Source organism: Pongo abelii, chromosome 2, assembly GCF_028885655.2.
Source record: "Pongo abelii isolate AG06213 chromosome 2, NHGRI_mPonAbe1-v2.0_pri, whole genome shotgun sequence".
NCBI classification, from domain to species: domain Eukaryota; kingdom Metazoa; phylum Chordata; class Mammalia; order Primates; family Hominidae; genus Pongo; species Pongo abelii.
The window spans coordinates 208,350,302-208,372,386 of NC_085928.1; the positions used below are offsets into that span (position 1 = coordinate 208,350,302).

General features: G+C 46.6%; 2 protein-coding genes across 7 annotated transcripts in view; one reads left to right on the top strand and one right to left on the bottom strand.

The window, feature by feature from the left end:
* LOC129058298 (uncharacterized) overlaps window positions 1-19,946 on the bottom strand; it is a 43,827-nt gene extending 23,881 nt beyond the window's left edge. For 3 of the 6 annotated variants that reach the window (XR_010139384.1, XR_010139385.1, XR_010139386.1), the window contains exons 1-5: window positions 10,657-10,807; window positions 10,219-10,372; window positions 9,707-9,772; window positions 5,888-6,399; window positions 99-333 (exon numbers count right to left, since the gene is read on the bottom strand). Coding sequence is in view for 2 of the 6 variants with exons in the window: in XM_054551061.2 (XP_054407036.1) it covers window positions 7,546-7,559; window positions 9,707-9,772; window positions 10,657-10,871; window positions 14,167-14,299; window positions 15,374-15,392 (447 nt within the window). In the remaining 4 variants the exon portion in view is untranslated. Of the gene's footprint in view, window positions 1-98; window positions 334-5,887; window positions 6,400-6,426; window positions 7,560-9,706; window positions 9,773-10,218; window positions 10,373-10,656; window positions 10,872-14,166; window positions 14,300-15,373; window positions 15,484-19,573 lie in introns of those variants that run through there. The other 3 variants (XR_008523383.2, XM_054551061.2, XM_054551060.2) reach the window with 3 other exon arrangements.
* LOC134761104 (uncharacterized) overlaps window positions 19,687-22,085 on the top strand; it is a 96,074-nt gene continuing 93,675 nt past the window's right edge. The window contains exons 1-2 of the mRNA XM_063722439.1: window positions 19,687-19,889; window positions 20,092-20,481. Coding sequence (XP_063578509.1) covers window positions 19,687-19,889; window positions 20,092-20,481 — 593 coding nt within the window. The remainder of the gene's footprint in view (window positions 19,890-20,091; window positions 20,482-22,085) is intronic.

Consider the following 22,085-nt stretch of genomic DNA (forward strand, 5'->3'; position numbering starts at 1 on the left):
CAGGATTGTGGCATATGAAAATTCTTCATAAAATAACTATCTAATTCAATTAATGCTGGAATTGGGAACAGCAGAAGTGTCATCTCAGAGCTACTCACAATGAAAGGTGATGTCTGGGGCTCAGGTGTGTTGAGGTCCCCATGCCTGGACTATGGGTGCTGAGTGGGATTTACTTGTCCATCATTTTCTATATTCCAGCACTGGGAAACTAGGGTTTATCCATCTTGATAAGATGTCATTTAAATTCCACTTCACAAGAACCACAAATGGAAGAAAGGTCATGAAACCACAGGACAGTACTTGTTCTCAAGGGAATCTTCAGCTTAGGTGGTTCTGTAAAAGAGAAATTACATTGTTGAAAAATCGTTGCAGGTCAGGTGAGGTGGCTCATACCTATAATCCCAGCCCACTGGGAGACTAAGGCAGGAGGATCCCGTGAGGCCAGGAGTTCAAGACCAGCCTGAGCAACACGGTGAAACCTCATCTCTACAAAAAATTAGAAAATGAACTGGGTGCGGTAAAACATTCGTATAGTCCCAGCTACTCTGGAGGCTGAAATAGGAGGATCGCTTGAGCCCAGGAAGTGGAAGCTGCAGTGAGCTCTGATCTCACCACTGCACTCCAGCCTGGGTGACAGAGTGAGACCCTGTCTCAAGACAGACACACAAACACACACACACACACACCCCCCCCCCTAATCTCAGTCTGCCCAGCCTTGACTAATCAAAAGGGCCTTCTGGGTTACAGAAGACGTATGCTCTTTTGTAGGACAGGGAGAAACCAGCAAGCTTGTTCACAGACTTTTCCTCATCCTCTGCTTAGTTTTCCAAGAACCCTCACAGTGGAAATGGAGTCTCTGGGAAAACGACCTAAATCTTTGGGTTACCAGGGGAGAAATATGCCTCCTTTGTCAATTAATAAATGGAACACCTGCCTTAAAATCCAGGGAGTTCTGCTAGAATGAATCACTCCCTAAGACCCTGCCCTATGCATGGAACATGAAAAACTGAAGTTTAACTGGGCACGGTGGATCACACCTGTAATCCCAACACTTTGGGAGGCTGAGGCAGGCGGATCACCTGAGGTCAAAAGTTCTAGACCAGCCTGGCCGACATGGTGAAACCCCATCTCTACTAAAAATACAAAAATTAGTTGAGCATAGTGGTGGACGCCTGTAATCCCAGCTACTCGGGAGGCTGAGGCAGGAAAATCGCTTGACCCTGGAAGGCGGAGGTTGCAGTTACTTCTAGAAGAATTTCCATTAGCCCTTTGAAATCCTTCAACATTCATGAAGGCCAAAGAGTTTTCACCTGATTTAATCTGATGGGTATGTGACCAAAGTCTTTCAAGGGAATACAGACTCCCAAACCGTTCAGCTGGGAAGTGAGGAGAGAATTTATTACTCAAAATCAAAGGGAAATGAAAAGAGGCCAACATAGAATTGTCATTATTCTTTCTTGGCGGGGAATGGATTCCAGAGTCATTCTGTGACCTTTACATGACCTCCTTATTAGCATCTAAAAGCTTCCAGTGTAGGACGCAGCCAGCTAGGTTCTCTTCTAATGTAATAAAATTTGCTTCAGCAAACCTTATGCAGAGCCATCTCCAGGCTCCAGAAATAATAGGCTATAAATTACTGGATCTCCCATTTGATACAATGAAGTATAAGCACGGTCCTGAATGACTCCTCTACATACTACTCTGGGTGGCTTGAAGTGAATTTGATACAAGAACTGGAGCGAGCGCAAAGCAGAGCTAGATCTAGGATTAATGTGCTTGGGCCCAGCTCTTCACTACTCACCTATGAGTCCAGTTCCAGAACCCAAGCAGAGGGTGGGGAAACAAGGCTCCTGACTTTTTTCCTTAATGTCTGCATCTCTTTCACATTTCTTATCTCCTTGCAAAGAAACTAAACAGGCTCAACTGAAATAACTAAATGATTAAACCCTATACAGAGAATCTCCAAAGACTGACAAAACATCATTCAAGACTGTTACACACACAACCTTGAGGATGACTTGATGTACCAATACCATATTTGGGATCATTCCAAATTCCCATCAAGGATCTGCCTATATCAACACAGGAGCCAAGGACCAACCATTCAAATGGGCCCTGCTGCCAAGCCTTTTTTTTTTTTTTTTTTTTTTTTTTACAATGCCATCACTTCATGTTGTTCCATTTAACAAAACTGCAGCCCTTCATCTATCCTTAACTCCCTTGGCCAATGGTACAGAGCCAGAGTATGCTACTCCCTAGCAGGAAATCAACAGGATGACCTACTAAATACCATTCAGAAGATGCTAAGACCCATGAATTGCAACAAGAAAGAAAAGACGGAGAATTAGTCAGATAGGTACATGCTGTGCCAAAAATGCACTACAGCCCCCACCCAATTCTGCCTAATCCTAGCTGGGCTGACACCAACCTGATGAGACAGGCCTATAAGATCTCAAACTAAAACAGAAACTCCTGAACTGGGTTCTTTCGAACCCAGGAAGCAGCAGTAAATCATTAAAGAACAGATAAGTTCTTAAGGTGAGGGAGAGTTTCAGATAAATGGAATGCTGGTAGAACACAGGGCCCAAAGGAGCAAAAGTTAACCTAAGCCCAGGTAGAACCTTGTTTACTAGAGTATTAGGCATGGGTTGGGGCAACGATTCTAACCAGAGAAACTGGCTTCAGTGAGGGCAAGTTGGCAATCCAAGGTATAGCATGCATAGGGCTGGCAAAATTCAGGGTGACTGAAGCAAAAGCTTCAGAACCAGAAAGACCACATCTGGGGGTAGAGCATAAAACTCTCAAGAGATGAATCTTTGTAAGAGTGAGGCAGAACTATATAGCAGTTTTAGGAGACCTGTTGGTGCCCAGCAAGAGCTCCAAACGGGCTATATGCAGGGATGCAGGCTGTAGTCTCAGGAGAGGAGGTTCACAAAAGTCATTCAGTCCAAGACCTCAAACTGTGTTCTCTACTAAAAGGAATCAAGGTTCCCTAGAGAAATGGCTGACTCCATGTATGGTGCAGTATATTGATCCTGGAACATCTTTTTTGCCAGAAAGCAAGGAAGCCATCAAAGTCCAACAGGATCACATCAAAAAGACATGAAAGTCAACTTGAAGAGATAATTATTAACCTAGATGAGACAATGTAAGCATCCAAAACAATAAAGACTGCAATGGCCTGAAATACATCAAATGCAAACAATAATCTATGAGTTTATAATGGTATTCAGAAAAAAAACTACTGGTCATTAGAGGGAAGGTTACTAGGTCACTAACTCACTACTCTGAAAAGTGACTTAAGATGAGAGGTAGGGTGGAGAATTAGCCATTTATTCAGTTTTTCCTGTACAAACATAAATTTTTAGGGAGATTGAAGCAGATGAAACAAATCTGGAAAAATGGAGGTAACTGCTTAATCTGCGGGTTGGGTGCATGGAGGTTCAACATATTTCTTTTGTGTGTATTTGAACCCCCTACAAAAAAAGCACATGATAGAATGTGAGCCAAGCAGCTTAGGGTTTAGGCAAGGCTTCTGCCTACAAGAGACACTAGGATATGAGGGGTAGTTTTAGCCCTGATGGGCTGAGCCAACTGGAGGTATATACAGAGGTGCTAAATTGCAGCCGTATCATGTTGCCCAGCACTTGATCAAATCCTAGATCCTAGGTCTCCTTGGTAGCATGCTTCCTAGGTAGTGGATCTGAGGCTATCTATAGAACTTCCTTTGCAGTCATAATTCGCTCAGAAACTACAAAAGTGCTTGCTCTTGAAAATGGAGTCTGTCTTTGTCCATTTCATGCTTCTATAAAAGAATACCACAGACTGCATAATTTATAAAAAGGAAAAAAGGAAGGAAGGAGGGAAGGAGGGAAGGAAAGGAAGGAAGAGAAGGAAGGAAAGGAAGGAAGGGAAAGAGGGAAAGAGGGAAGGAGGAAGGGAGGGAAGGAGGGAGGGAGAGAGAGAGGGAGGGAGGGGAAGGGAAAAAAAGGGAGGAGAAGGGAAAGGAGGAAGAAAAGGAAAGGAAAGGAAAGGAATAAATTTTATTTCTTAACAGTTCTGGATGTTAGGAAGTCCAAGGTTGAGAGGCCTGCATCTGGTAAGGGTCTTCTTGCTGCACCATCCCACTACAGAAGGCAGAAGGAAAAGAGAGTGCAAGAAAGCAAGAGGGTAAAAGGGGCTGAATTCTGTTTTATAATGCACCCACTCTGTGATTACTAATCTATTACCACATTAACAACATTAACTCATTCATAAAGGCTATTTTATTAGGCCCCACACCCCAACTGCTGCATTGAGGATTGAGTTTCCAGCACATAAACTTTGGGGGACACATTTAAACCATAGCAGAGCACTTAATTCAACCAAGAGGAGCTGGGAAAATCAAAGGCATGAGAAAGACAGAGAAAGCTAGCAGACAGAAATGCACAGGTTAAGGGAAAAAGTCACAATGAATCCTGTAGTGCAGGCTACTTTATCAAAAGCACCTAAAAAAGATCTCATTAACTCCCCCAGCTCACCTCCAACCACATCTAAAGAGCCACACACAGCACCACCAAAGACAGCACAATGAGAACAGCATTTTCCTCAACAGACAAGCTGGGAGTATCTAGACACCTGACCTCTATAGCTCCGGAACAGCCCTAAAACAGCTCCTCCCTAACCACCACTCAAGTCACCAGCTTGGAAAGTATTCAGAAAACCCAAATCCTGACACAACACTATGAAACAACTTAAAACAGCAAAGAACAACCCATTTAAACAGCAATGCCAGCTGCTGGGAAAAAAAGGAACAATAAGTAGAGGAGAAACAGACCTCTTGTGGTCCACCAAGACCCAGTCTCTCAGCTCCAGCACTTTCAAATGCAGAATCCATACCCCTCTGGGGCCTGTGGAGCTCCACAAGGCATGTCGTCCTCAAAGATAAATGAGCAGGCAAGCTGGCTAGAAAACCACTAAGGGTATTATTCTTTAAAGAATCTTTATAGGGCCAAAGAGGAATGGGTCTTAACTGGCTATGTGAACTCCCCACAGATTCTGAGGATGATGTCAGTATCCCTTTCCAGATGTGTTTAACACTTTGCAGTCACTTGTATTCCTGCCACCGAGTGCCAGTGCTTTGCTAATTTGAACTGATTCCAGCTCACGCTGACCCCAGCTCCCTGGATGTTACCATTAGCCAAGACTGTCACCCATACTGTACCCTTTCAAAGAGTCCTAAAAACAGCTCTTCACCTACTCTTCCAAGACAAGTAAAAATGTCTGCCAAAGAAATGGGGAAAAAAGATTCAGAGAGTGAAAACAATTAACATACTAACAAGAGAGCAAAAAGCAAAGGGGGAGGAGAAACTAGGAAAATCATATATGGGCTCACATCTATTTCCAAAGCTGGGCTAATGTCCTTTTGCTTGTGTCTGAATAAGGCACCAATTTTAAGCTGCTAATGAAAAAAAAGAAAAAGAGAAAGAAGCAGGCCCAGGCCGGGCGTGGTGGCTCATGCCTGTAATCCCAGCACTTTGGGAGGCCGAGGCGGGTGGATCACCCAAGGTCAGGAGTTCTAGACCAGCCTGGTCAACATGGTGAAACACCATCTCTACTACAAATACAAAAACTTAGCCAGGCATGGTGGCGCATGCCTGTAAATCCAGCTACTCAGGAGGCTGAGGCAGGAGAATTGCTTGAACCGGGAAGGCAGAGAATGTGGTGACCTGAGATCACGCCATTGCCCTCAAGCCAGGGCAATGAGAACAAAATTCGGTAAAAACAAAACAAACAAAACCACCATAAAATAACTCAGACTTAATTAAATACAACCCTAGTGGTGAATGACTAAAGATGGATTACTCATAACAGAGATAATAGTCCAATAAGAATCTAAGAATCTGACCTTTAAATAACAGAAAAATCCTTTCCTTCGAAAGTAATATCCTCTCAAGGCCAGGAATTCCATTAGTAGAAAGCCTTTCTAAAAAACAAAATTCCTGGCCAGGCATGGGTTCACATCTGTCATCTCAGCACTCTGGGAGGCCGAGGCGGGAAGATCACTTGATGTCAGGAGTTTGAGACTGGCCTGGCCAACATGGTGAAACTCCATCTCCACTAAAAATACAAAAATTAGCCTGGTGTGGTGGTGGGCACCTGTAATCCCAGCGACTTGGGAGGCTAAGGCAGGAGAATTTCTTGAACCCAGGAGGCAGAGGTTGCAGTGACCAGCAAGGTTGCGCCATTGCACCCCAGCCTGGGCGTTAAGAGTGAAAACTCCATCTCAAACAAAAAAAAAAAAAAAAAAAAAAAAAAAAAAAATTCCTTTGGGAAGGCCTTCTACATAAAAATCTTCAACGTGAGACTGGAAAAAAGGGTATGGGATCATCACCGGATCTTTGGCTTTTACAGCTCGAGCTATAAGAACAAAAAGAAAAAGGGATATCATTTAAACACAGTATGTAGAAAAGAATAATTATTGAATCTGTACTGCTCTTTAACTTTTACGCTTTGATCTTTAATTCTGTTATTGTGATTGAGTCCAAAGAAAAATAGTATGAGTAAAATAAAAAGAACACCAAAAATGCTAATATTCTGTTTACCAAAGTCTGTAGTGAAATATCCCATTAAATCCAAGTGCAGTGACTCACACCCATAATCCCAGCACTTTGGGAGGCTGAGGCTGGTCAATCTCCTGAAGTCAGGAGTTCGAGGCCAGCCTGGCCAACATGGTGAAACCCCAACTCTACTACAAATACAAAAATTAGGCAGGCGTGGTGGCAGAGGCCTGTAATCCCAGCTACTTAGGAGGCCGAGGCAGGGAGAATTGCTTGAACCCAGGAGGTGAGCTTGCCATGAGCTGAGATCATACCACTGCACTCCAGCGTGAGCGACAGAACAAAACTTCAACTTACCAAAAAAAAAAAACCAACAAAAAAAAAAAACAGCTAGCAGGTGACATTTGCTATGGGGAGACTACAGATATGATCTTGCTGCAATCCTTCCATTTTAGTAAATCTAAACAGTGTGAATCCATTCTGTTTCATCCCCACTCCACTCCAGAGCCAAAACAAGAAAATCAATTATATTTCTATTTCTTTAAAAACATATCTAACTAAATCATCTAATTAAAAGATAATATGCATGGTTCCATACTCTAAAAGAAAACTTATGTCCTGCATATCATGGACATTTGATGAATGCTTATTCAGTTGACTGGTGTAGACTTCAATAATAACCTGTTCAATGCATTATGCCAGATGAATCTTGCATCTCAAAGGTAGAACAAATAGTGTTCTTTCAGTTTTGTCTACCCATAAATGCAATATCTACTAATAAAAAGAAAATGAGTTCATTGTTCTAGAGAGTATGAGAATTTTGACAACATGAATTCTCCTGTCCTAGGACATAATTAATACTTAGAGGCATACTATTTCATGTGGAAGCTACCATTAAATCAATGTTAAGTGTTAATTACTTCACATAATCTTCTAATCTGACTTAAGACTGAAGATGTACCTCACAAAGCTGATTTATCAAGTTGTAAATCTTCACCTGTTGAATTCATAAGTTCATGTCTGAAAGGTGAGAATACTTAATATTCACTAGGCAATATTCAGCAAAGTAATATCCACTAGTACATATTTAATATTTCATCATGAACTGTGGGTGTGAAGAGAAAAGACAGGCTGGGCACAGTGGCTCACATCTGTAATCCCAGCAGTTTGGGAGGCCGAGGCAGGCAGATCATGAGGTTGGGAGTTCGAGACCAGCCTGGCCAACATGGTAAAACCCCATCTGTACTAAAAATACAATAATTAGCTGGGCATGGTGGCAGGCACCTGTAATCCCAGCTACTCGCGAGGCTGAGGCAGGAGAATTGCCTGAACCCAGGAGGTGGAGGTTGCAGAAACCACGATCACGCCACTGCATTCCAGCCTGGGCAAAAGAGCAAGATTCTGTCTCAATCAATTAATCAATAAAAATATAAGGAGGAAGCATTTACTGTGTATTTGTATGTCTGGTATTATGCGAAGCACTTTACTATCTTATGAAATCTTCGGGACAGATCTTCAGTTCTCATGACCGCAAAAGAGGATACTAAAGCTCAGACAGGAGAGGAGACATGGCCAGCCTGTGTCCCCAGGGCCTATGGTCTTACCACTAGGTTACAGTGTTTCCAGGTGTCACATGTTGTGAGATTGTTGTTTTAAAATCAACCAAAAAAAAACCAAAGGCGAAAAAGGCATAAGCTATTAAAAAGTGGGAGAAACACTAAGAGAACCTTAAGCATGTAACTAAAAATATTATGGAAATGTTATTGAATTCATTAGCAAATTTAATGCTAGGTTTTCATTGAGGAGTAGGTTATATTACTCATGATGAAGAAAAATGTTCATTTTAAGTATATTAACGTAAATACCATCAATATGGTTTATCATGTTTAAATGTCCACTTAAAGCAATTCAGTTAAAATTCTGCATATCATACAATTTTATAGTTTGCTAGTAGGTTACAAGTAGTCATCCAAATAAAAACATCATGTGTTTTCCACTGGTTGTTGCTCTTTTTAGGTGAGCATTTGATGTATACCAACAGAGAGGATAATAACAAATCGCTAATTTCTTTCATCATTATATAAAGGTGGCTTCAGCATAGAATAGTATAAGGGCAATGATGAATTTGAAATCTAACATCAATTCAGTGATGCATCAAGATAAAAGTAGAGACAACAGGGGCATCTTGGTGAGTACTGAACATTTTATTTATTTATTTATTTTGAGATGGAGTTTTGCTCTTTTTGCCCAGGCTAGAGTGCAATGGTGCAACCTCGGCTCACCGCAACCTCTGCCTCCTGGGTTCAAGTGATTCTCCTGCCTTGGCCTTCCGAATAGCTGGGATTACAGACATGCACCACCACGCTCGTCTAATTTTGTATTTTCAGTAGAGACGGGGTTTCTCCATGTTGGTCAGGCTAGCCTCGAACTCCCGACCTAGATATCTGCCTGCCTTGGCCTCCCAAAGTGCTGGGATTACAGGTGTGAGCCACTGCGCCCAGATGAATTCCAAATTTAACAAAGCAGACTAAGAGAAACAATTCATTTAAAAACAAAACATTTGGCCAGGCATGGCGGCTCACACCTGTAATCCCAGCACTTTGGGAGGCTGAGGTGAGTGGATCAGGAGGTCAGCAGTTCAAGACCAGCCTAGCCAAGATCATGAAACCCTGTCTCTACCAAAAATACAAAAATCAGCCAGGCGCGGTGGCTGGCGCCTGTAATCCCAGCTGCTCGGGAGGCTGAGGCAGAGAACTGCTTGAACCCGGGAGGTGGAGGTTGCAGTGAGCCGAGATCGTGCCACTGCACTCCAGCCTGGGCGACAGAGTGAGGCTCCGTCTCAAAAAAAATAAATAAATAATTCAATGAAATCCCTAAGATCCAGGGCTTTGCAATAAATATGTAAATAAATTTCCAATCTCCATACTGAAAGTTTAAAAGAAATGCTAACTAATAATTAAAGAAATACAACATTTCCTCAGCTTTGCAGCAATCTAGAAACAAAGTGTGTAGACACTACAAACCACCTTACAAGGAGAAACGTGTAAGGATGGCATGACTCGCCGGCAGCCCTGGGCTTGTCCATGGTACCCCCATGATGAACAGTAACTCCATTGTGCAAATGCCCATGAACATAAGATTACAGGACTTTTCCAGTTTAGACATACCATATTTTCTTTCAGACAATTCTTGAATTTGTTTACGTAGATCAGCAACACGATTATTCCATTTCTCTGAAAATCAAGCAAAAGTTGATTCTCAATAATGCGTCCCTATGTCAGAGCAGCACTAACATATAATGACTTATTTCATATACTTTACATTCTAACAGTCCATGTCATTTTACTGCTTTCAAAAAAAAAATTTTCCTTTTTTGGTGGTTCTTAGAATTGATTTAATGGGAGACTATTAGAGAAGCTGAAAAGCAGGAGGGCAGAAAAGTTCAATCAAATTAAACACAACAACAGGGAGGTCACAATGAGGAGGTCTCCAGGGGGCTTTTAGCAAACTTCCTAAAACATGTGTCAGCTGTGTGAAATAAGACTTTACAGCAGCCAGGTGCAGTGGTGCAGGCCTGGAATCCCAACACTTTGGCAGCAGAGGCAGGCGGATCGCTTTGAGCTCAGGGCAACATAGCCAAAACCCCCCCTCCCTAGCCCGACCCCCACCCCGTCCCTACCAAAAATACAAAACAGCAGGGCATGGTGGCGGGCGCCTGTAGTCCCAGCTACTCAGGAGGCTGAGGCAGGAGAATCACTTGAACCCAGGAGGCAGACATTGCAGTGAGCCAAGACCACGCCACTGCCAGCCTGGATGATAGAGCAAGACTCCACCTCAAAAAAACAAAAACAAAAACACAAGGTTAAGTGGGACCCCAGACCTTACAGATACAAGTTTAAGAGGGACCCCTAAGCAAAAAATGCCAACCCTTTTTCTCCCAATCACTGAAACACCAGGAGGGTGTAACCGTTTTGCAGCCTAGCTGTAGCGGGCTGATGCCCCCAAGATGCCCATATCCTAATCCCGGGAACTGGTGAACATGACCTTATATGGCAAAATGGGCTTTGCAGATATAATGAAGTTAAGGGTCTTTGGCTTTTGGGGTTGATGTACTCACCTGGATCCTTATAAGAGCAGAGCAGGTGATGGAGAGGGTGGGAGGTGTAGTGACAGAGCAGGAATCTCCAGTCCTTTGAGACGGGCAGCACAAGCTGAGGAGAGCAGGCCACCTCCACGGCCAGGAAACGGATTCTCCCGCAGAGCCTCGGAAGCCACCAACCCTGCTCCCACCTTGACTCAGCAGGACTTACTGGAGAATTCTGGCCTTCAGACCTGTAAGGGAATACATTTTGGTTGTTTTAAGTCACTAAGTTTGTGGTAATTTGTTGCAGCAGCCACAGGAAACTGGTATTGTAGTGAAGCCTCAAAACCCCCCTGAAGGGGCTGGGCTCAGTGGCTCATGCCTGTCATCCCAGCACTTTGGGAGGCTGAGGTGGGTGGATCACTCGAGGTCAGGAGTTCGAGACCAGCCTGGCCAACATGGCGAAATGCCATCTATACAAAAAATACAAAAATTAGCCGGGCATGGTGGCACATGCCTGTAATCTCAGCTACTCAGGAGGCTGAGACAGGAGAACTGTTTGAACCCACAGGTGCGGAGGTTGCAGTGAACTGAGATTCCACCACTGCACTCCAGCCTGGGTGACAGAGCGACACTCCATCTCGAAAACAAAACAAAACAAAAAAACCCCACCTGAAGGTTTCCAGTTCTGCCAGCAGTCTCCCACCCAACCCCCAGAAGCAGACATTCCATTGCTGTGGGCCACGGACAGGCAGAAGGAAGCGCCTCCTCATGGCAGAGGCCTACCCAGGAGAAACCCAAGGAAAGGCACTGCCGGGCTGGCCCCTCTCTGCCAAGGCCATATTCTTTTCTTTTTTTGAGGCCCAGTTTCACTCTGTCTCCCAGACTGGAGTGCAGGGGCACAATCTTGGCTCACTTCGACCTCTGCCTCCCCAGTTCAAGTGATTCTCCTGCCTCAGCCTCCTGAGTAGCTGGGATTACAGGAGTGTAGCATGCCTAGCTAATTTTTGTATTTCTAGTAGAGATGGGGTTTTGCCATGTTGCCTAGGCTTGACTCGAACTCCTTGCCTCAAGTAGTCCACCTGTCTCAGCCCCGCAAAGTGCTGGGATTACAGGAGTGAGCCACCGCACCCAGCATTTGCCAAGATCTTTGATGGCAGGCTTTTTCCAGGTGATCAGTCTTTGTCTGGTCTGGCTCTGCCCCACTCTCCTACTTACCTAGTTGGAATCCCTAGCTACTTTTCAGTAGAGGAGAGTGTGTACCTCAATCCCAGCTTGGTTCAGATCTGCATTTAACTCATGGAACCTGGCTGCTCCCCAGGTCCTGAAGAAAAAAAGGGTCTCTCTGTGGGTATGATAAAGGATGGGCCTGTCCCCAGGACCCTGTAAGAGGGAAGCCCAATGTCCCACCAGGTTGGCAGGGCTGGGGAAGGGAAAGTGTTATGGTAGCCCCAAGGAAAAAAAGAGGCAGCAGAGGGAGCAGGACAGTGCTCACATGGAACTCATGCCACTGCCTGAGTGAGGGGAGGGAGGAGTGCACGCCAGTGACATCGGGGGCAGAGAGGCACAGTTCCAGGGCGGCTTTCCCCCTCACTTCCTGCCATGTTACTCTGATCACCTCCAGGTGAGCCTGCCTACTTTGTGCCCAGGGGCCTGTAGAAAACCACAGCTCCCCATGGTTATAGCCCCAGGAGTGGGGCACAGCAGGGAGGAGTCCTGGACAGAGGAGAGGCAGGGGCAGGAGGGAGTGGGCCTCAAACTCCAGGAGGGGGCCCTTCTCATGGGTCCTGCTTTCTGGCTTCTCCTTCCTTACCCCTGGGCTGATCACTCGGGGAAAACTGAGACAAAGTTTCTCACCCTCAGGCCCAGGGGGTTTAATTACTGGGCCCTTAGGGAGGTGTGAGCCCTCTGAAAGGATGCAAGGTTTTGTTTTGTTTTGTTTTTTTGAGACAGAGTTTCGCTCCTGTCGCCCAGGCTGGAGTGCAGTGGCGTGATCTCACCACACTATAACCTGCGCCTCCCGGGTTCAAGTGATTCTCCTGTCTCAGCTGCCGGAGTAGCTGGGATTACAGGTGGCTGCCACCACGCCTGGCTAATTTTTTGTATTTTTAGTAGAGATAGGGTTTTGCCATGTTGGGCAGGCTGGTCTTGAACTCCTGACCTCAGGTGATCCGACTGGCTCCACCTCCCAAAGTTCTGGGATTACATGAGCCACTGTGCTTGGCCACGATGAAAGGTTTTGTGTGGAGAGCATGAACATGCCTTTCTGGGAAAACAGTCCACAGCTCTTATTCTCAGCAGGCTTCAGGGTCAAAAAAGGTTAGAACTCTTGCTACACAGCTGTGGAAGCAGCTAGGTGAGAGGCCTGCCAAGGGCACTCTGGGCACTACCTGGGCACTCTCGAGCCCATCATCCCCTAGGCAGGCTGCACTACTTGGTATTTGCAGAGCTGAGGGGGTGGGGCATGTGGGGACTGTGAAATCGTCCTGAGATGACCCACAGTCCTCAGCTGGGAAGTGAGCGGTGCATCTCCTGCAGCATCCTCCATCCCTAGAGCCATGGGGCCAGGAGAACTGGCCCTTGCAGCAAGTGAAAAGCCTATTATTGACTCCCTCCCTAGCCATGTAGACAGTGAACCAAGACACTCATATCAGGTAAATGCCTTGGTCTCTGTCACCGAGGTCACCAGTAGGCATTCCCAGATACAGTGAAGGGCCTCACACCAAGATATGCACCTGGCCACCTGAGGAAAGAGAAAGGACTCTCTGAGGGGATGGGGCTGAGCTGGGTGTGGAGTGGTCCTTGTGGGTCTTGGTGAGAGGGAGGGGGTGCAGCATGAGCCAGGCCTCGAGGCAGAAGGACAACCAGGAGACAGCCTGGAAAAAGTGCTGGGCCCACAAGGGCTCAAGGCTGGACAGAGGGGAGGTGGGATAGGCTGCAAAGTCCTGAGGTCTGAAGATTGGCCCTGGCAGGAAGAAACCAGGTAAGGTGGGGAGTTACCTACACCCTCGGGGCCAGATGCAGGCCAGAGCCAGCCAATTACCAGGCCCTTAGGGAGGTGTGAGCCCCTTGAAATGATGCAAGGGTTTTTGTTTTTGTTTTGGAGACGGAGTTTCACTCTTGTCGCACAGGCTGGCACCTTTGCCCAGAGCAGGCACCAAGATTTCTGGCTCTGGGTGTGACCTCAGTCTGGCGAAAAGCCCCAGCCCCCACCAGGACCACCTACCCCCTAGACTACTTCAGGTGCTGAGCCCAAGCCAGGGGCAGGAAGCTAGACTGATGCCTAGGGTAATCCCAACAAAGTCCCTGGTTCCCTGCAGCTATGCGGCTGACGGGGAATTACAGCCCAAGCCCCAGATGCTGGCTCTCAAACTAACACTGAGCCCTCAGTGCCCACAGGGAGATACAATCAGCACACTTTCCAGATGGGGAAATGGGCTCAGAGAAGTGCAACAGCCTTGCCCAATGCCCCAGACCAGGGCTCCAGGCCCAGAGTGTTCTTTTGTCACTATGTCCAGAGGGCAGCAGCTGCTGTGATGTACCCACCTGAGCCTGGCAGCTTTCTCCAACTTTCGAAGCCCAGGAGCATGGCCCCTGTCCACAGATGCAACCTGGCATGAGGCGTGCCCGGAGGGACAGAGGCAGATGATTTTCGTCTCCTCCACTGGATTGTGAGGGCCTAGAAGGAGACAAGGGTCTGCTTGAGAAGGCAGTGAATAGTGAGCAACCTGAGGCAGTGCCCCTCTGGATGGATCCGCAGTGCCTGGATGGAACCTGGCTCAGACAGAGCTCAGTTCTGCAGGTCCCTGAGGCATGGAGAGTTCACAGCTACCAAGTGTAGGAGTCTGGATTCAAAACCAACAGCGTGACTCCAAAGTCCCTGCCCTAGCCCCTGAACCACCCTTGCAGGCCCATCAGATGCTCAGGCCAGCAGCACAGCCGGCCAAGACCAGGGAAACTTGGGGAGCCTCAGAGCACCCCCAGGTATTCCAACCTAATCCTGGTACCCCTGCCTCTCACCATCCTTCTTCCTGCTTTAACCTCAACCCCTACACAAAGCCTGGGCCACTCAATGTGGCATCAAACAAATGCCTCAATAAATCAGAGTCTAATCTTGAAAAAAAAAAAAAAAAGACTTAACAGATATACAATTGCACATTAGAATGCTAAAGACCATAAACATATAACAACTTAAAGTACATATAAATTCAATATATATCCAATCATTGTGACTATGACACAGTAGAATATTAAAATACTATTTTCAAAATGTATACAAGCTTAATGTTCTGTGTATTCAAACTATTTATTCAAAATACAAATCATCAACATAATTTGCCACTAATACTGAGTGCCTTCACGGGACACATGATTCACTGGGAGTCAATAAATTAGCAGCCGGCAGGCAGTGACACACAGCAAAAATGAAAACCAAGAGGTGAAATAGTTCTGAAATAAAGGTCTTAACGCTAACAGAAATCACTGAATTACTAACTCATTAGCACTAATTTTGAGCCAACTAACTAATTAATATGAGATGATACAATGTCCTATACTTTGGTAAGTACGGACTATGTTTAAACAATGTCTGTAACGTGACTTTCAAAATGCTCCTGGCTTTACAAAGATGTGATTAAAATGTAGTAATACATGCTAAACCATTTCCCCCTGCAGAGCATGTGGTAACTTTCATCAGTCACATTGAGAGTCCAGAAGATAAAGGAAAAGGTCGTGGATTTTGCTGAGAACTTACCAGAGTTGAACTCCCTCATTTTCCGTTCCCCAGCATTGGCAGGTTCTGGGACTGGTAGCTGTGGTGGCTCGTTGATCTCTGTCTCTTAGAAGGTGGGGAATAATCATCATCTTGAAAAAGAAAAAATGGTCATTACTGAAGGAATCATCTTTGGTTACAGCCACCTCTGGGTCAATTCCCAACATTCAAAAGCTGAGCAGGGCTTTAAAGCTATCTTATTAATAATTATTTCTGTATTGCGAACTTCAGCATACTTTTTTCTAGTTACATTTGAAATGTTATTCTTTTGGGATGTGCTCAAGTGAATACTGCTTTTTCCTCTCTCTTGCTTCATTACTTTTTAGTTTGCTTCATTTGAATCATCACTGTAAGTCTCCCCTTCTCCTCAAATAACTTTCAAATTGCTGCCAAGAACTATGTTCTATTTTAAGGCTTTTGAGAAAAAACTTTCAATGAAGATAGCCACCTGAAGTTATACAAATATAGAAGAAACAGGATAAAATAAAGCTTAGATTGGAAAAAATATTTAAGATTATACAAAATTCAAGCTAAACAAGGGAAGCTGAGTAATTGTATGTTCAAATACTTTTAACAAGTGCAAAACATGTAGGCTTAAAGAAATAGAGCTGGCCAGGCACGGTGGTTCACGCCTGTAATTCCAACACTTTGGGAGGCCGAGGCAGGCAGATAACTTGAGGTCAGGAATTCGAGACCAGCCTGGCCAACATAGTGAAACCCCCTCTCTACTAAAAATACAAAAATTAGGCCAGGAGCGATGGCTCATGCCTGTGATCCCAGCACTTTGAGAGGCTGAGGCGTGTAGATCACCTGAGGTCAGGAGTTTGAGACCAGCCTAACCAACATAGAGAAACCCCGTCTCTACTAAAAAGACAACATTAGCCGGGTGTGGTGGCACATGCCTGTAATCCCAGCTACTCGGGAGGCTGAGGCAGGAGAATCCCTTGAACCCGAAAGGCAAAGATTGTGGTGAGCCGAGATTGTGCCATTGCACTCCAGCCTGGGCAACAACAGCGAAACTCCATCTCAAAAAAAAAAAAAAGAAAAAATTAGCCAGGCGTGGTGGCGCATGCCTGTAATCCCAGCTACTTGGGAGGCTGAGGCAGGAGAATCGCTTGAACCCAGGAGGCTGAAGTTGCAGTGAGCCAAGACTGCACCATTGCACTCCAGCCTGGGTAACAGAGCAAGACCCTGTCTCAAAAAAAAAAAAAAAAAAAAAAAAGAGAGAGAGAGAAAGAAAGAAAGAAAGAAAGAGGGCTACATTATTTATGAAACAGATACTGTTAACTCAGTCACCAGAAAGCCTGTGTATAAATGAGCAGTGAGATATTCAAGCACAGCACACACACACTTCTCAGGACAGCTGTCGTGAGAGTTCCATGCTTGTTTCCTTCTGGATACATCAGCAACTCACTCTGCTATGATCCTGCAATACATCTCATGTTAGAATTAGAGACATCTGGGCCAGGCACAGTGGCTGACGCCTGTAATCCTAACACTTTGGGAAGCCGAGGCAGGCAGATCACCTAAGGTCAGGAGTTCGAGACCAGCCTGGCCAACATGGTGAAACGCTGTCTCTACCAAAAATACAAAAAATTAGCTGGGCATGGTGGCAGACGCCTGTAATCCCAGCTACTCGGGAGCCTGAGGCAGGAGAATCTCTTGAACCCGGGAGGTGGAGGTTGCAGTGAGCCAAGATCGTGCCACTGAACTCCGGCATGGGTAACAGAGCAAGGCTGTCAAAAAAAAAAAAAAAAAAAAAAAAAGAACAGAAAAAGAAAAAGAAAAAAGAATTAGAGACATCTGGATCAAATCAGCTGCCAGTCTCGCAAAGTGTTGGGTAACATCCTATTAAGATTGCTGCTTACACATCATCTATAAAATACTGAAAATATCATTTTAAGAAATCTTTTTTTTATTTTGAGACAGAGTTTTGTTCTTGTTGCCCAGGCTGGAGTGCAATGGTGCGATCTCAGCTCACTGCAACCTCTGCCCCCTGGGTTCAAGCAATTCTCTTTCCTCAGCCTCCTGAGTAGCTGGGATTACAGGCATGCACCACCACACCTGGCTAATTTTGTATTTTCAGTAGAGACAGGGTTTCTCCATATTGGTCAGGCTGGTCTCGAACTCCTGACCTCAGGTGATCCACTGACCTTGGCCTCCCAAAGTGCTGGGATTACAGGCGTGAGCCACCATGCCTAGCCAAGAAACCCTTATTTGAAAACAAGCCAGGCGCGGTGGCTCATGCCTATAATCCCAGCACTTGGGAAGCCAAGGCGGGTGGATCACTTGACGTCAGTAGTTTGAGACCAGCCTGGGCAACATGTTATAACCCCATCTCTACTAAAAATATATTTAAAAAATTAGCTGGGTGTGGGGGCGGGCACCTGTAATCCCAGCTTCTCAGGAAGCTGAGGCAGGAGAATCACTTGAACCTGGGAGGTGGAGGTTGCAGTGAGCAGAGATCATGCCACTGCACTCCAGCCTGGGTGACAATAGAAAGACTCCATCTCAAAAACAAAACAAAACAAAACAAAACGAAAAACCACTAAAAAAAAGACTCCATTTCAAAAACAAAACTAAAACCAAAAACACAACACAAATGAAGTATACAAATGAAAATAATTACTGTGTTAAACACAGTTTCATAGAAAATAAAAGACCAATCAAATACAATAAGCTGCCTTCTTAGATGGGTATGTTATTCTTTTACAGCTAAAGAAACGGGCTCAGAGAATGTTCTTTGATTGGACTGTGTTGCATCTCTGGACAGTGCAGCTGAGATCAGACTTTGTGTGTAACTCCACTAGCCTATCAGGGTGCCTCTCATAAAGGTAAGCAATGTAAATTTGGCCTAATATACAAAGTTGCCAGGGCAGCACTGGGTCAATTCTACATACAGTACTTCTATGTTCATCAAGGGAAACCTTAAAGGAAAGTGAAAATGCTTCTAGAAGGCGACTGGACACCAGCGCCTTTGCTTGTTGCCTTTGGGCTCTTCTTCTAAGGCCAACAGTGACCTGAAATTATTGACTAACTTTTCCAATCAAGTGGACAAAATGGTACCAAGGTTGCCAACATCAGACAAATTCACTTGAGGGCCTTATCTATGTACTTTGAAAGACAAAACTGCTTTTGTAAAGGATACTGTATTTCAGAAAAAAATCATATTAACAACTAATAACACTGTAAAATGCTGATGTGTTGAATGCTACTTTAGAAAAACATGTTCAAATCTAGGGAAAAAATTTGATTCAAAACTACATATCAATTATCTAGCTAGCTAGCTATCTAGAGACATGCTTTCATTCTATTGCTCAGGATGGGAAGCAGTGGGATTACCATAGCTCACTGCAGCCTTGAGCTCCTGGCCTCAAGTGATCCTCCTGCCTCAGCCTCCTAACTAGCTAGGGCCACAGGTGGACACAGTTACGCCTGGGTTTTTGTTTGTTTTGTAGAGACAGGGTTTCACTATATTGCCCAGGCTGGTGTCAAACTGGAGTCTCGCTGTGTCGCCCAGGCTGGGGTGCAGTGGTGTGATCTCGGCCCAATGCAACCTCCGCCTCCCGGGTTCAAGTAATTCTCCTTTTATCAGCCTCCCAAGCAGCTGGGACTACAGGCATGCGCCACCACGCCTGGCTAATTTTTGTATTTTTTGTAGAGACTGGATTTCACCATGGCCAGGCTGGTCTCCAACTCCCGACCTCAGGTGATCCACCCGCCTCGGCCTCCCAAAGTGTTGGGATTACAAGCGTCAGCCACTGAGCCTGGCGAAGCACTTTCTTCTGTTATTAAGTAGCCTAACCCAGGTGGGGCGCGGTCCCTCACGCCTGTAATCCCGACAACTCTGACGGCCAAGGTGAGAAGATCGCTTCAACTCAGGAGTTCGAAACTGGCCCGGGCAACATAGCGAGCCCCCCCCACCCCCATCTCTAGAAAAATACAAAAATTAGGCCAGGTGCGCACCACGCCCGGCTAATTTTTGTATCTTTTGTAGAGACAGGGTTTCGTCATGTTGCCCAGGCTGGTCTCGAACTCCTGAGCCCAAGCCATCCATCCTCCCGCCTCGGCCTCCCAAAGTGCTGGGATTACAGTAGGGCCCAGCCAGCCTCATGTTTTATTTAGCAGTCCCTCCCTGTTGCACACTTGGATAGTTTCTTAATTTTTTTAGACAGGGTTTACCTCAATCTCGCAGGCTGGAATGCTATGGTTGGATCATAGCTCACTGGAGCCTTGAACCTTTGGGCTCAAGTAGCTGGGGGGCTGAGGTAGGACTACAGAGATGGGGTTGCACCATGTTGCTAGGCTGCTCTTGCCCTGAAGGGTCCTCTCGCCTCAGCGGCGTCAGACATAGTTTTCTATTTTTGACGAACATAAACACTGTGCTGGGTCTGAATTTTTCAGCTACCCTTCTTCAGCCCGCAACACACAGACCTGGCGGGGAGGTCGCTGTTACCAGCCCCCACTCTGACGAGAAGACTGCCCAGCCCCAAGCGCTGTAGCGCCCCGGTGATGTCGCCGAACACCCGGCGCCTGTGACGTCGCCGAACGCCCACCTCTACGGTGTCGGCGAAGACGCGCCCTTGTGACGTCACGGAAGGCGCGCCCTTGTGACGTCACGGAAGGCGCGCCCTTGTGACGTCACGGAAGGCGCGCCCTTGTGACGTCACGGAAGGCGCGCCCTTGTGACGTCACGGAAGGCGCGCCCTTGTGACGTCTCAGGGGACCGCCACTCACGCGGAGCCAATCGGAACTCGCGGCGGGGCTGCTGGGTCTTCCAGGAGCGCGCATGAGCGGACGCTGGCTACGGGTGGCCGGTCGGGATGTAACCGGCTGCTGAGCTGGCAGTTCTGTGTCCCGAGGCTTCCGCCCGGCCGCAGCCGCACATACGCTGCGAGGAGGAGCTTTACGACTTCCCGGTCTTCGGGGCCAGGCGCAGCAAGGGCCAGACTCTGCCCTAGCAGGCGCTGCGCGCCAACCGGCTGGCACCTGTCGCAGAAGGTGCAACCGATCGCACTGTCGCGCGGAAGCTCCTCAATGGCCAGCTCCAGCTGCAGCCCCAGCCGCCCACTCGCCTCTCCTGAGCCTGGGTAAGTGCGTCCCACAACACCTCCCCCAGCCAGGGCCCGGGGACCCCCGGGAGCGTCCCCGGCTACCTGGCGCCGCTCATCCTGGGCAGGGTCGGCCCCCTGTGAGGCTGCCGGGCATGAGGGAGCTGCACCGCTGAGCTTGACCTCTGACGGCCTTTTGTAATAGCATTAAGTCTTTGAAACTTTGTGGCGAGGTAGAAGGGGCTAGGAAACGAAGAAAACATCTTTTTAAAAATATAAGCGATCGGCTGGGCGAGGTAGCCCACGCCTGTAATCCCAGCACTTTGGGAGGTCGAGGCGGGTGGATCACGAGGTCAGGAGTTCAAGACCAGCCTGGCCAGCATGGTTTCACTGAAACCCCATCTGTACTAAAAACACAAAAATTAGTCGGGCGTGGTGGCGGGTGCCTGTAATCCCAGCTACTCGGGAGGCTGAGGCAGAGAATTGTTTGAACCCGGGATGCGGAGGTTGCAGTGAGCGGAGATCGGGCCACTGCACTCCAGCCTGGGCAACAGACCAAGACTCTGCCTAAACAAACAAATATATGTGTGTATATATGCGATCGAGCCCGGGAGGTTGAGATTACAGTGAGCTGAGATTATATAAGCGATCAAGCACGGGAGGTTGAGGTTACAGTGAGCTGAGATTGCGCCGTTGCACTCCAGCCCGTGTAACAGAGGGAGACTCTGTCTCTAAAAAATTATATGCAAGTGAGAGCTTTTCTTCCAGCCTTCACGCTCAGACTGAAGAAAGTAATTAGGCCAGCCCCCGTGGCTCACGCCTGTAATCCCAGCATTTTGGGAGGTGGAGGCGGAAGCGGAAGCGAGTGGATCGCTTGAGATCAGGAGTTCCAGACTAGTTTGGGCAACATGGTGAAACCCTGTCTCTACAAAAATATAAAAAATTAGCTGGGCATGGTGGCACGCACTTGTAGTCTCTGCTACTTGCCGGGCTGAGGCGGGAGGATCGCTCAGCTGCAGCCTCGACCTCCTGGGGCAATCCATTTCAGCCTCCCAAAGTGCTGAGATTACAGGAATGAGCCATCGTGCCTGGCTTTACACTATATTTTAATACTTTTTTTGAAAATGGAAACTTTTACAGGCAATTCACTTCCTTCAAACTAATGATAAGGAAGTGATGCTGTTCTGTTCTGTTTTGTTTTTTGTTTTTGTGGGGTTTTTTTTCTTTTTTGAGATGGGGTCTTGCCCAAGTTGGAGTGAGGTGGTGCAAACAAGGCTCACTGCAGCCTTGACCTTCGGGCTCAAGGAATCCTTCCCCGTCAGCCTCCCCGGTAGCTAGGACTACAGGTGCATGCTACCACGCTTGGCTAATTCTTTTTTTGAAATGGAGTCTCACTCTGTCTCCCAGGCTGGAGTGCAGTGGTGCAATCTCGGCTCACTGCAGGCTGGTCTCAACCTCTGACTCGGATGGTCCACCCACTTCTGCATCCCAAAGTGCTGGGATTACAAGTGTGACCCACTGTGCCTGGCGATATTGCTCATTTTAGATACTAGAACTTTTTAATTTAATTTTTTTTTTTTTTTTTTTCTGAGATGGAGTCTTACTTTGTCTCCAGGCTGGAGTGCAGTGGTGTAATCTCGGCT